The following is a 13,372-nucleotide window of genomic DNA, read 5'->3' as shown; positions in this document are numbered from 1 at the left end:
TACCAGTTGTGAGTGTCTGGTCTTTCTCCTTTCTCAGTATCCAATGTCTAGTTTAAATAAATCTCTTGTTTTGTTCCCTTTGCAACAGAGTTTAATCCAGGCTAGGTGGTTCATATCCTGAGTTGCATACATTTTCTTTCTTTTTTTTTCTTTGCAGTTCCCAAATTTTCCGGAGTCATACCATCAAAAAATTGTAGAAAACCTCTAAATTATTACAGTGCAATAAATTTAACAGTAAATCTATTAAAAATGAAACCTGAAACTCCAAAGTTAAGAAACATCCATGTCTATTCTCTACTGATATCGTTGTGTCACTACTGCACATCTCTTCCCCAAAGTTCTCAGCAATTGGAAAACTCATGCTAAAAAAAGAGTGACTTTGGCCACAAAAAAAACCAATTGTCTTGGTTTAATCTATAGTTGGACTTATAAAGTGGAACCGTTCTTTTTAAATGCTGGTTTGGGGAATTCTGAGAATTGAAATCCACACATTTTAAAGCTGCCAAGTTTCAAAGATACTATATTAGAACATACTTTGCGTGTTACAACTAAATTGTGGCCCTTTTGTAATACAGTAGTCTAGGTCGATATTCGAATTCTAAAAGTATTTGATGGATTACAATTGAGTGTCTATTTTATATATATATTCCCTTTAGGATACAACCATCAATCATGTATGAAACACATATGAGCACATTTCTCAATTTTGGGGGGGGGATCTAGAAAAAAGATACCTTTTGCCATTTAAAACAATAATAATATCCCTGATAATTGGCAAGGATTTGATAATGGATAAAAATGCTAAATTTAGTTTAAATGTCTGGCTATAGGAGAAGGAATGGCAGAGCCAGGGAGAGGCTTAAAAAGAGGGATCAGTACAGTATTCTTATGTAGCCATGAATGAAATAGGTCCAGCTCCTTTGACTGCTGTTGAACCTGATCTAGTTCTAACTAGATACTGACAGCATAGGCTTTTAGCAATAAATCAGTTACATTAAATCTTCACGTGTGGACCAGTTTTTTCCCATCTGACATGGCTTGGCTGTGCAATAAACAAGAATCATAATGTTATTTAATACTATATATGTTATATTTCAATATTCACTATTAATAAATTAATAATTTAAACAACCACATCTGCCTATCCTAGGCCCTTGGGGAGGATGATAGGCGGACAAAAATGCCAAATCAAGGCTAAAAATCTGGAACAAGCTATTTGGAGTATTCGAAAAGGATAGAGAAGGGCCACATAATGCTTATTTCAACTGTTGTTCAAGGGACATGAGAGATTTATAGCATCCCTGTTCTTCTATTTCTTTCTATCCCCAAAACAAGAATCAAGATTATTATACTAGTCCCTCTGTGTACTTTTTCCAGTAATTGTTTCAATTATCCCAAATCCTATGGAACATAGGTAATTTAAAGGCTTAACTGTCTCAAAAATCTTGGCCTTTTTTTGAAGATAGAAATGTATGTGGAGGGTGGGACATTAACAAAGCAGCGTATGGTTTTGGTCTTCCATCAGCCTAATGAATGAAGTTGTGCATACATCGCCTACGATTGGAAGCAATGTGGAAGAAATCACCCAGCACAAGACACATTTCCTAATGTGGGATATTGGTGGTCAGGAAAATCTGCGATCTACTTGGAACACCTACTATTCCAACACAGAGGTGAGTTGGATATACTTTAGTAAATAAATATAAGGAAGTAAAATAATAAAATAATAACAATAATAATAATAATAATACAACTGGAGCACCACTTGAACACCACTGGCATTGACAAATTCGCTATTAGTCAATTGCAAAAGGCGGCCTTACTAGGAACTGCTTCCATCCTGCGACGATATCTGTAATACCATCAAACATCCACATCTGCCTATCCCAGGTCCTGGGTAAGGACTCGATAGGTAGACAAAATGCCAAATCCAGTCTGAACATCTGGCTGACTGTGCGATGATCCAATAATAATAATAATAATAATAATAATAATAATAATAATAATAATCATCATCATCATCATCATCATCCAAGGTAAATAGGTGGGCGTGGAATGCTACAAGTACATCAGATGGTTGAAGAAGAAAAAATGGCTTTGGAAGAATATCTGAAGAACAATGATGAAGATGCACTGAAATTAATATATCAGGAAGGCTTACTGACTACTGGAGAGACCAAACTGGCCTACAAGAAAGACCAAATGAAGAACAGAATAGAGGCATGGGAAGACAAAGCACTACATGGCCAATACATTAAAAAAATAGCTGGGAAAGCAGATAATAATAAAACCTGGCAATGGCTAAGAGCAGGAAAATTGAAGAAAGAGACCGAGGGACTAATTCTGGCTGCACAAGACCAAGCCTTAAGGACAAATGCATACAAAGTCAAAATTGAGAAGACAGCAACAGACAGTAAGTGCCGCCTATGCAAAGAAGCTGAAGAAACAGTGGACCACTTGGTAAGCTGTTGCAAGAAGATTGCACAGACTGATTACAAGCAGCGACATGACAAAGTAGCAACAATGGTGCATTGGAAGATCTGCAAAAAATATCATTTGCCTGTAAGCAAAAAATGGTGGGATCATAAAATAGAGAAAGTCATAGAAAATGATAAAATTAAACTGCTCTGGGACTTCAGAATTTAAACAGACAAGCACCTGCAACATAACACCCCAGACTTAACAATTGTCGATAAGAAAGACAAAAAAGTCTGGATAGTGGACGTGGCAGTGCCTGGAGACAGCAGAATAGACGAGAAAGAACTGGAGAAGATAACAAAATACAAAGATCTACAAATAGAAATAGAAAGACTGTGGCAAAAGCAAGCAAAGGTAGTACCAATAGTAATAGGCTCCTTGGGTGCAATCCCAAAACAACTGGAGCACCACTTGAACACCATTGGCATTGACAAATTTGCTATTAGTCAATTGCAAAAGGCGGCCTTACTAGGAACTGCTTCCATCCTGCGACGTTATCTGTAATACCATCAAACATCCACATCTGCCTATCCCAGGTCCTGGGTAAGGACTCGATAGGTAGACAAAATGCCAAATCCAGTCTGAACATCTGGCTGACTGTGTGATGATTAATAATAATAATGATGATTATGATGATGATGATGATGATGATGATGCTCAACAATCCGTATATATAGCCAAGATATTGTTATGGAGTTTGGCTTGGACAAATGTGCCACACTTACTATCAAACAAGGAAAAGTAGTGAAAACTGAAGGAATCAAGATGCCCCACGAAAATAACATTAAGAGTCTGGATGAGAAAGATTACTACAAATACTTGGGTATCCTTCAAGCTGACAACATCAAGCACACTGAAGTCAAGAAAAAGATTAGAGGTGAATACATCAAGAGAGTGAAGAAGATCTTAAAGTCCAAACTCAATGGAGGAAATACCATAAAGGCAATCAACAGCTGGGCAATCCCAGTCATTAGGTACACAGCTGGAATAGTGGACTGGACTCAAGCAGAACTAAAAGCAATGGATAGGCAGACCAGAAAAATAATGACAATGAATCATGCCCTTCATCCGCGCAGTGACATTGATAGACTTTATCTACCAAGGCAAATAGGTGGGCGTGGAATGCTACAAGTACATCAGATGGTTGAAGAAGAAAAAATGGCTTTGGAAGAATATCTGAAGAACAATGATGAAGATGCACTGAAATTAGTATATCAGGAAGGCTTACTGACTACTGGAGAGACCAAACTGGCCTACAAGAAAGACCAAATGAAGAACAGAATAGAGGCATGGGAAGACAAAGCACTACATGGCCAATATATTAAAAAATAGCTGGGAAAGCAGATATTAACAAGACCTGGCAATGGCTAAGAGCAGGAAAATTGAAGAAAGAGACCGAGGGACTAATTCTGGCTGCACAAGACCAAGCCTTAAGGACAAAGGCATATAAAGTCAAAATTGAGAAGACAGCAACAGACAGTAAGTGCCGCCTATGCAAAGAAGCTGAAGAAACAGTGGACCACCTGGTAAGCTGTTGCAAGAAGATTGCACAGACTGACTACAAGCAGCGGCATGACAAAGTAGCAACAATGGTGCATTGGAAGATCTGCAAAAAATATCATTTGCCTGTAAGCAAAAACTGGTGGGATCATAAAATAGAGAAAGTCATAGAAAATGATAAAATTAAACTGCTCTGGGACTTCAGAATTTAAACAGACAAGCACCTGCAACATAACACCCCAGACTTAACAATTGTCGATAAGAAAGACAAAAAAGTCTGGATAGTGGATGTGGCAGTGCCTGGAGACAGCAGAATAGAAGATAAAGAACTGGAGAAGATAACAAAATACAAAGACCTAAAAATAGAAATAGAAAGACTGTGGCAAAAGCAAGCAAGGGTAGTACCAATAGTGATAGGCTCCTTGGGTGCAATCCCAAAACAACTGGAACACCACTTGAACACCATTGGCATTGGCAAATTCGCTATTAGTCAATTGCAAAAGGCGGCCTTACTAGGAACTGCTTCCATCCTGCGACGTTATCTGCAATACCATCAAACATCCACATCAGCCTATCCCAGGTCCTGGGTAAGGACTCGATAGGTAGACAAAATGCCAAATCCAGTCTGAATATCTGGCTGACTGTGCGATGATCAATAATAATAATAATAAGGAGAAGGAGAAGAAGAAGAAGAAGAAGAAGGAGAAGGAGAAGGAGAAGGAGAAGGAGAAGAATAAGAAGTTGCAAGGTACCTTGAAGGTATCTAATCCAACCCCCTGCTCAGGCAGGAAACCCTATACCATTTCAGACAAATGGCTGTCCATAAGGTTGTAAAATTTGGGCAATACTTTTGGGAATAAAAATTTGCATAAGCATAAAGCACTTATGGTAAGTTAAAACACAAATGAAATTACAGTTTTGCACATGGGCAGAGTATTTTTAAAAAGAACTTAAATCCCATTACAATATATATAATTAATATACTACTATCAATTAATGCTTCATAATGGTTAAATCTGAACTCATACTAAGATGTGATTAATTCTGGATCAAGTTTATGTGGGTACAATGCTTGCCAAAAAGCTCTAAGACCTGCAAATATTAACCAATACTGAACTGTCAAAAAAGTCTTGTGGCTATGTCAGTCCCCCCCCCCCATAAGTCGATAACAGAAGCAAAGTCAAAGGTCTCAAAAGACGTCAGCTTAGAACAGGGCTTTTTTTCAGCCTTGCTAACTTTAAGATGTGTGGACTTCCCCAGCATGTTGGTTGGAGAATTCTGGGAGTTGAAGTCCATTACATCCTAACATTGCCAAGGTTGAGAAACGCTGATTCAGAGGCACCACTTTGGTGAAAGCTAGCATGGAAATTATGCTATTTAGAAATACTGTTCAAGTAGCTTCCAGGGCAATGTTTCTTTGTTCAGTGGACATGCTTTTTAACAATATTTTTTTAGTTTCCAAAGGTCATTTGGATGGCACATGTTGGCCTGATATAAAAGGTTTGTGTATCTGTTCTCATGTTTATTTTCAAATGTGAAAACCAGACAACTAAAAATCTAAAATTTGCCACTGAATTTCAGAGGAACTTGGTTGGAAGAATATTCTGGATACCTCTTTGATCTTATGTTTGGTTTTCTCTAATAGCTGTTTTCTGTCACTCTACTTCCTCTTATGTATTGATATTCTGCTATTTCATGCAAAATTATTGCTTACATGTTCGTTTTGTGAGGGATGGGAATTACCCGTGAGTCTTGACTGTATCATAATTTCTGTTTTGATAGAACAAAGGCAAGCTGAGACTCATTCTTCATATGCCAAAACTGCATTCTTGACAGTTTTACATATGAAATGTGATTTTCTTCTCTTACCTTCTCCTATATGCTTTCCAGACAGTACACCATTTGCCAAATAGACGTTTATTCATACATTTTGAATCACTTTTTAAAAATCCCCCTGGGGAAGTTGTTTAGAGAGCTCCATGTCTCTTTCAGTTGGTTCTCATTCCCTCTGCAGAAATGCCCTAACGTTATTTTATTCTTTGGCTTGCATGAATTATGATTTGATGTTAGGAATGTATTTTGATTATTTAACTCTGTTGTTCCTGGAATGAAGGCAAGCTTAGTAGTTGTGCAAAATAATGACCCTTGGTTTAGCACACACTCATCAAACCTCTGCGCTTCCTGACCAATGTATTTAAGATATAATATTAACTTAAATCTTAGATGTTGGCAAGTAAGACATTCCAGGCTGCTGTTAGATTTCTAATTCTAAATATTCCTGTTTAGTCCTACTTGCATTTCCTCTCCTGCTTGGTCTTTTACTTCCTCCCATCAGACAGATAGTTTTCTACAGTCATCAAGAATGCTTACTTTTCATTCTTTTGAAGTTTTCCTGTGTGATGAGATCTTTCTCCCAAGCCTTCTGATATTTCCTTCCTCTCCAAAACAATGCTGTTTGGAGCGTACAAGGGCTGGGGCTTGAAAACTAGGTTCACAGGAATGGTTAGCTTATTGAGTAAAATAAAATTGCTTAGCTCACCCAATCTGCTATATCACAAACATGGTTTACAAATCACACTGCAATATATTATGCTTGTAGTGTGTTGTATGAACTCAGCCACTGCTTCAATTATGTTCACTTAGTCTTGATCAAGTTTATAAATGTGGTTCTTTTTTCTTCGATCAGTTTATCATCCTTGTGATTGATAGCACGGATCGTGAGAGGCTGACAGTGACAAAAGAGGAGCTGTATAAGATGTTAGCTCATGAGGTGAGTTGGCCTGCTACCACATGCAGAGATATATATTGTGTGATATTTCAGATGTTGTTCCCCAGGTGTTTTGTACATTTTGTATTCCTGGGCATCTTTTTTATTTGCTGTTACAATGCTGCTTGTATCAATCACAAGCTGGTCCAGCCACAGCACTAGAACTGGCTGCTTGGATGGAAAAATCTCCTTCCAAGGAAAGAGTCAGCAGAGAACAGGCTATGGCAGAACATTTTATTTCTTATTTGTTTTTAGAGATTATTTATATGAGAAGTCATCAGGTCCAATTATAAGGTGTGTTGGCCACAACCCGCCCGCTAACCAGCTCAGGTTTGAAACATGTAAACTGAGACTATTGCACACCAATCAGTAGCAACAACTGAATCCTAATAGATCTTCCATTATTACAGATAGTCTTTGACTTATAACAACAGATCCCAGAATTTCTGTTGTAAGTCATGATGGTTTTAAATCAAGGTACCCAGGTGACCAGATCGAATTTTATGACTTTTTGTGGCAGGCATTAAGCAAACACCATGGTTATTAAGTAAATATGGCAGTCACTAAGCAAATGGCACAACTGTAAATGAATCCATGGATTTATATGTGCAGAAACTGGCAAAAAAGGTCAAAAACTGGCAAAAATCATTGTAAATCAGTCATGTGATTGTGGAATTCTGCAATTGGCCATAAAGGTGAATTAGTTGTCAAGTGCCTGAAATACTGTACAGCAGTGGTGTCAAACTCGCAACATCACATGACATGGGTGCAGTTTCAGCATGATGCATCCAGCCCAGGGGCCGGCAATTTGACACTCCTGCTATACAATCATGACTGTGAGATGTGTGTGTGTGGGGCACTAGCCTAGGCATCCACAGCTAATTACAATGACACCAAAGTGATGAATTGTGATGTCACAATGCAAGCTCTTCTGTTTCTTCTGAAGTAATTCTACATTTTCAATTATTGCCAGTGAATTATATTTAAATGTGAAGATTTTCTTTAAGTCTTTTCTGCCCTGAGACCAGGGAATTCTTACCAATATCTTAATTGTTCAAGATAAAACAGACAATTAACAACAATGATCATTCTGGGACATTCTGGACAAAGATGAAAGGTTAATCTTGCATATGAAAGTAAGAGCTACAGGCTATCCAATGAGAGCAACAGGGAAAGTTCAGATGTTGATATCTGAAAGAAAAGGAATCCAGAAGTTGGAGATTTTGGAGGAAGACTAATGAAAGGTGGCATATATCCTAGAAGGAACCTGATTACTAGGTTTCGATTCCAGAAATTCTGGTTAAGTGCCCACAGCACAGGAAACCATGCTTTTGTTCATTAAACTTTGTTAAACGAATCACATTGTTTGGCCTCACATATTATATCATCATAAACCATAATTACAATGGTGGTATGCTAAATAAAAACTACAGGTACATTATTCGTATTTCACAGCAATCTATTTCAATGATTGTTTGTAGAATAATGAAGGAATATAAGTCACGATGCTAAGCCATAATTAATGGTTTATTAAACCACAGTTGCCAGATTCCATATCATGCTTAAATTTGTTTTTTATTTCTCTTTTAAATTTATATGGCCACCCATCTCACTTGCATGTGACTCTGGGTGGCATATATGGATAAAGAAAACTAACAATTACAACCTACCATTATTAAAATCAGTTAAAACTAATTAAAAAGTATGAAAGGACAAGAGGGAGTGCAGTCTAAATGAGTGCAGTGCAATTATTTACAGGATCCCCACTTCCATGAGATCCTCAGGCCCAATGGCACATCCAGGTTTTGAAGAGGGTTCACAACTTGCGTCCACAAATAAACAGATCATGTTCAATCCATAGCTTATGCTAAACCACAGACATTCTACTGGAAATTCCTTTTGTGACTGTCTTCTCTTCTGACCTTTATGTCATAGCTTTATGTGTTACTTCTCTTATTTTGAATGAATCATGAATTGATGGAAACCAGAGTCAAACAACGTGTTCTCTTTTTTCTTTCCCCAGGACCTGCGTAATGCAGCTGTGTTGATATTTGCCAACAAGCAAGATGTAAAAAACTCCATGTCTACCTCTGAGATTTCGAAGTTCCTCACCCTGAGCTCCATCAAAGACCACCCGTGGCATATTCAAGGATGCTGTGCGCTCACAGGAGAGGGGTCAGTAAACCAGAATTACACCTCCTGTACACTAGAACAGCTGAAGGCTTTTCCCTCTAGAATGGGGATCTTAAACTCAAATAGGGGAGCACATGACATTAAGTGTGCTAATTGGTGCCTGCATTCAAATATGCAACAAATATTAAATACAAATAGCTATCAATCATGTCAATTTCATCAATAATTAAAATGGTTTATTATTTATAATTAATAACAATCTACAAATTAAATGCAAATGATGCTATTGATGACACATAAAAGCAAAAATATGCTATCTGCTATAACAGTAAAATATTGTATCCCTATGGCTGCAATGGTCATCCCATGTCATCCCACACATTCCTGAAGCCAGCTACAATGACAAATGGTCATTTCAGCAGCAACAGTCTCTGTACACCTGCAGGGCAATTACATGCCATCATTGCACCTGTGATGGTTCAAAACCTTCAAAATCCCACCAGCACAGCTCTGCAGCTGCGTGTTCTTTGCTGCTGCCTTGCCTATGTGGGCTTTGTTGTGGGACAACAGTCAAACCATAAATTTGACACCCCTGCTATAGAACTCTTTCCTGTGTGAAATGAATGTCAGTCTTAAAAGGTATAATTTTTTTCTCTTGATAAAGGAACATAATTTGAAAGTAAATTGGCTTAGCAGGCCAATAAATTCAATATTGCACAATGCAGCTTTCTGTCTCCTTGCCAAGCCTGGATTAGAGCCCTGGAACACTTTTAAATGGATTAAGGCTATTTTCTATTGTCGAAAATAGAAAATATTCTATTTTGATTTTTAATAATGGTTCTTAGAAACATTGAAGATGGCCAGCACTGTTTTTAATGTATGAATGTGGAAGGGGTGGGGAAAAGAGGAAAATATTTCCTTAAGCTGTATCTGATTAATATATCAATGTATAATTTCTCTAAAGAAAAACATATGTTTTTTCATACAAAGTATCATAAAGATTGCCCAATCAACTCGAAGTAATTGAGAAAATCATTTTCACTGTGGACAGCCTTAACTGTGCCCTGTTTAAAAGGCTGGTTTCTGGTTGTTTCTGCATAATATGTGCTATCTTTTTGATTCAACCAAGCTTAAAATTAAGGAATGCAGAAATACATCCTTCTGAAAGTAAAGAACATATCTGGACCCCTTGGAGCAGGGGTATCAAAAACTGCCAGCCTATGGGCCGGTTGTATCATGCGGAGGCTGCGCCCACCCCAGCTGCGGCAATGCAAAAAAAGTCACAATACATCATAACACTTCACATGACACAGCGAGTTTGACACCAATGCCTTAGAGCATATCTTGGATACTCTTCCATAATTGTTGCTTACGGGTTGATGGGGCTGGTTAAAAAACATCCATTTACCATTTACCAACTTTAAGACTTGTGGACTTCAACTCCCAGAATTCCCCAGCCAGCATGGCTGGCTGAGGGATTCTGAGAGTTGAAGTTTGCAAGTCTTAGAGTTGCCAAGTTTGGAGATCCTAATCTAGTTGAAACCATCTACATTTTTTTTAGCTGATATCTTTCTTAGAATGCAAGTGGAGATCCAAGCAAATCCTAGAAAGTTTTTTGAAAATAAAGAGGCTAGAAGCTGGAGCAGTATGTCAGGTGCCCTCCAATACAATTTTTAAAGAAGTCAGTTGATGCAACCTGTCTAGGTTCTCTGATAAAAAGAAGAAAATGGTTTCTTTGTTGAAAGGATCCAAGTTAATATCAGTTTTCTTCTAGGAATTGTTAATGTTGGGTTTTCCAGTATTAATCATTTCTTTTTCTCCATTCAGCCTTCCTGCTGGTTTAGAATGGATGATATCTCAAGTTGCTGCCAAGTAATCTCAGCCAAAACTACTTTGGGATTGGGGAAAAAACAAACCAACCCTTATATTTATTTCCACTTTGCAAAACACTCAGGATCTGTTGGACCTTGGATGGCTTTTTTCCCCTTCGCTAAAGCCATCAGTATTTTTTTAAATACTTTCTTAGCACATGTCAAGTTATAGGAGGAGATGCATTCAGCCTGCGGAGAGATTCTTCCTGGACTTCGGATCTAATTGTATCACATTGGAAAGTCTGTTTACATCACATCACTGTGTGGCTTTGATTTTATACTTTTCCAGTCAGAATTGGACACTGCCGTGAGAAGTGTTAAGTCCTATGAAACAAAAAAGATTATGGAACATTTTTTGTTGAGCAAAAAAGACAGTGCTGCTTTCCCCCCCCCCCCCAGTGCTAAAATGTTTTGCATTATCATTGTGAAAAAACCAGAAAGAGGGTGGAATGTTATTTTGGGAAATGTTATTTCATGAATTTCACTTTGCCTTGTGAGATGCCTGGACTGCTTCCCAAATGAAGAAGTAGCCAAGGAAATTTTGAAACACATGTCCTCATTTCTTCATCTTCTCCTAGGATTGCGGTCATTTCATCTGTCCTGTAAGTGATCCAGTCAAAGTTAGGACAGACCACAAAAAAGATACTTATGATCTTTGCAGCTGCTGCCTCCCTCAAAGCCACACTACTGCATTTTGGGCGCTTGGCAACCATATTGTATTTATAGTTGGCTGCAATGTTCTATGGTCACGTGACTACACTTTGTGACTTTTTTTTGCCATTTCTGTGGTTTTTGCTGGTTTCTGGTAAAAAGTGCCCATGTGGGAGAATAGATTTGCTTAACCACAGCATGGTTCACTTAACAACTGTGTGATTCCCTTAAGGATTGCATTGATTTGCTTTACAGCAAAATTCACTCTGACCCTATGCATTACTTTATGACTACAGTAACTTATGACTGAAATTCCAGACTCCATTGTGGTCGTATGTCAAGGACTACCTATATATCCAATAAATAATTTGAGCGCTGTGTCACTGTTTTAGAATTTTCCAAGTCCCTCTTTTTTTGTCTTTTTTTTAAACTCTCTCTCTCTCTCTCTCTCTCTCTCTGTGTGTAATGTGCGTCCTTGCACGTACATGCATGCATGTGGATGCATGTGAGAGAGACCCATATCAGTGAAGAATTCTTTCAGTTTTGGAGGATTCCTTTCAAACAAGTCAAGGCAAGTTTGAGACAAGAAAATCTGTTAGTTTAAGCAAAACAGTTTATATGAAACTGAATATGAAAGTCCCTAACAAGAAAGTTCTTCATCTCAACCTATCTTTTCTTCTTTTAAGAGGAACAATGTTAGCTTCAGACATTATAACAGATTAATCTCAAATATAACGTGAATACAATGGTACATGTTACTTCTGGTCTTGGAAATGCTCACGATCCATCTGTAGGACAGACAGTCCTGGGCGCAAGGGAGATCTGATGCTACAAGTCCTGCCAAAAGAATTCCTCCTTGTAGAGTTTATTATGTATAAATGCAGCTAATGCCATATTTAGTATGCTCTTTTGTACAGCAGAATTAGTATAGCATAGTTGACTCTAGCTTCAGGCTACAGAGAAGGACCTTCCAAAAGTAATTTCATTTAAGATTTTTTTTTTAAAAAAGCATCCTACAAACAAAGAGAAAATTGACTGTTAAGATTGTAATACAGTTCTTTTCTCTTTGCATGCTTTTAATATAAAGCAATGTTTCTCAAGCATGATAAACTTCAACTCCCAGAATTCTCTAGACAGCCATATTTGAGGAACACTGATGTAAATTAATATTCAGAAATGTGATTCCCCGATATAAATTTTGTTGAGCGGCTTTTTTTCTCTCTCGCTATGCAATCAACTCATCTCATTACATGTATAGATCAAGACACACGGAGGATGGAGGCAAAAATGTAATATAGCCTTCTTCAACATAATGCAAACTATGATCATTCTCAGGCTTGGAACTGTGGAAAATCAGTATTAAATATATCTGGGAAACTATAATTTCTTTGGCAAAAAGACCAGAAATCTCATTTGAAGGTTGTATGCTAATTCTTGAAGTTATGGAAATACGTGCTTTATCATTAAAAGATTTGGTGCTATGTTAACAAATGTTATTTGTCTTTCCTATGTCCAAATGTATTCTTATGATTGTGGGATTTTTTAAAATATTTCTAGATATGGTCTATTTGAACTTAAAAAATTAAAAGTATTTCCTCATTAAATGTCATTTATTTTGTACCTCTTCCTATGTGATGCCCTTGTAGTCAGATATTATAAAGTCATGGGTGTGATGAGTTTCATCCAAAGGCTGGAACTGGGACTGGTGCCACAAACCTTGGTAAGAATCTAGAACAGTGGTTCTCACCTTTTTAATGCCGCGACCCCAACCGGTCGTAAGTCGAGGACTTTCCCTGCCCAGGAGCGCCGTGTATGCGTGGTACCGCCCCCTGCGCCAGCTGAGGCGTAGCTGGCAAGCGGCAGAGACGGCACAGGCCAACCACCGGCTGGGCCACCAGCTGGCCCAGCCCAAGGCAAGTAAGGCACCCGCCGGGCCCCACACGCACCAGCAATTCTCCCTGCGCCTGCCAGC

General features: G+C 38.1%; 1 protein-coding gene across 3 annotated transcripts in view; it reads left to right on the top strand.

The window, feature by feature from the left end:
* Window positions 1-13,009, top strand: part of ARL5C (ADP ribosylation factor like GTPase 5C) — a 26,346-nt gene extending 13,337 nt beyond the window's left edge. For all 3 annotated transcript variants that reach the window (XM_039355871.1, XM_039355872.1, XM_039355870.1), the window contains exons 2-6: window positions 1-8; window positions 1,526-1,673; window positions 6,665-6,748; window positions 8,769-8,920; window positions 10,706-13,009. The exon at window positions 1-8 is cut by the window's left edge and continues 53 nt beyond it. In XM_039355871.1, coding sequence (XP_039211805.1) covers window positions 1-8; window positions 1,526-1,673; window positions 6,665-6,748; window positions 8,769-8,920; window positions 10,706-10,754 — 441 coding nt within the window. In that variant the 3' untranslated portion in view covers window positions 10,755-13,009. The remainder of the gene's footprint in view (window positions 9-1,525; window positions 1,674-6,664; window positions 6,749-8,768; window positions 8,921-10,705) is intronic.
* The last annotated feature ends 363 nt before the right edge of the window (window positions 13,010-13,372 follow it).

Source organism: Crotalus tigris, unplaced genomic scaffold, assembly GCF_016545835.1.
Source record: "Crotalus tigris isolate CLP2741 ecotype Arizona unplaced genomic scaffold, ASM1654583v1 scf7180000018762.419966263:882430, whole genome shotgun sequence".
NCBI lineage: Eukaryota > Metazoa > Chordata > Lepidosauria > Squamata > Viperidae > Crotalus > Crotalus tigris.
Note: the sequence above shows the minus strand (reverse complement) of the source record. Positions and strands in the feature narration are given on the sequence as shown.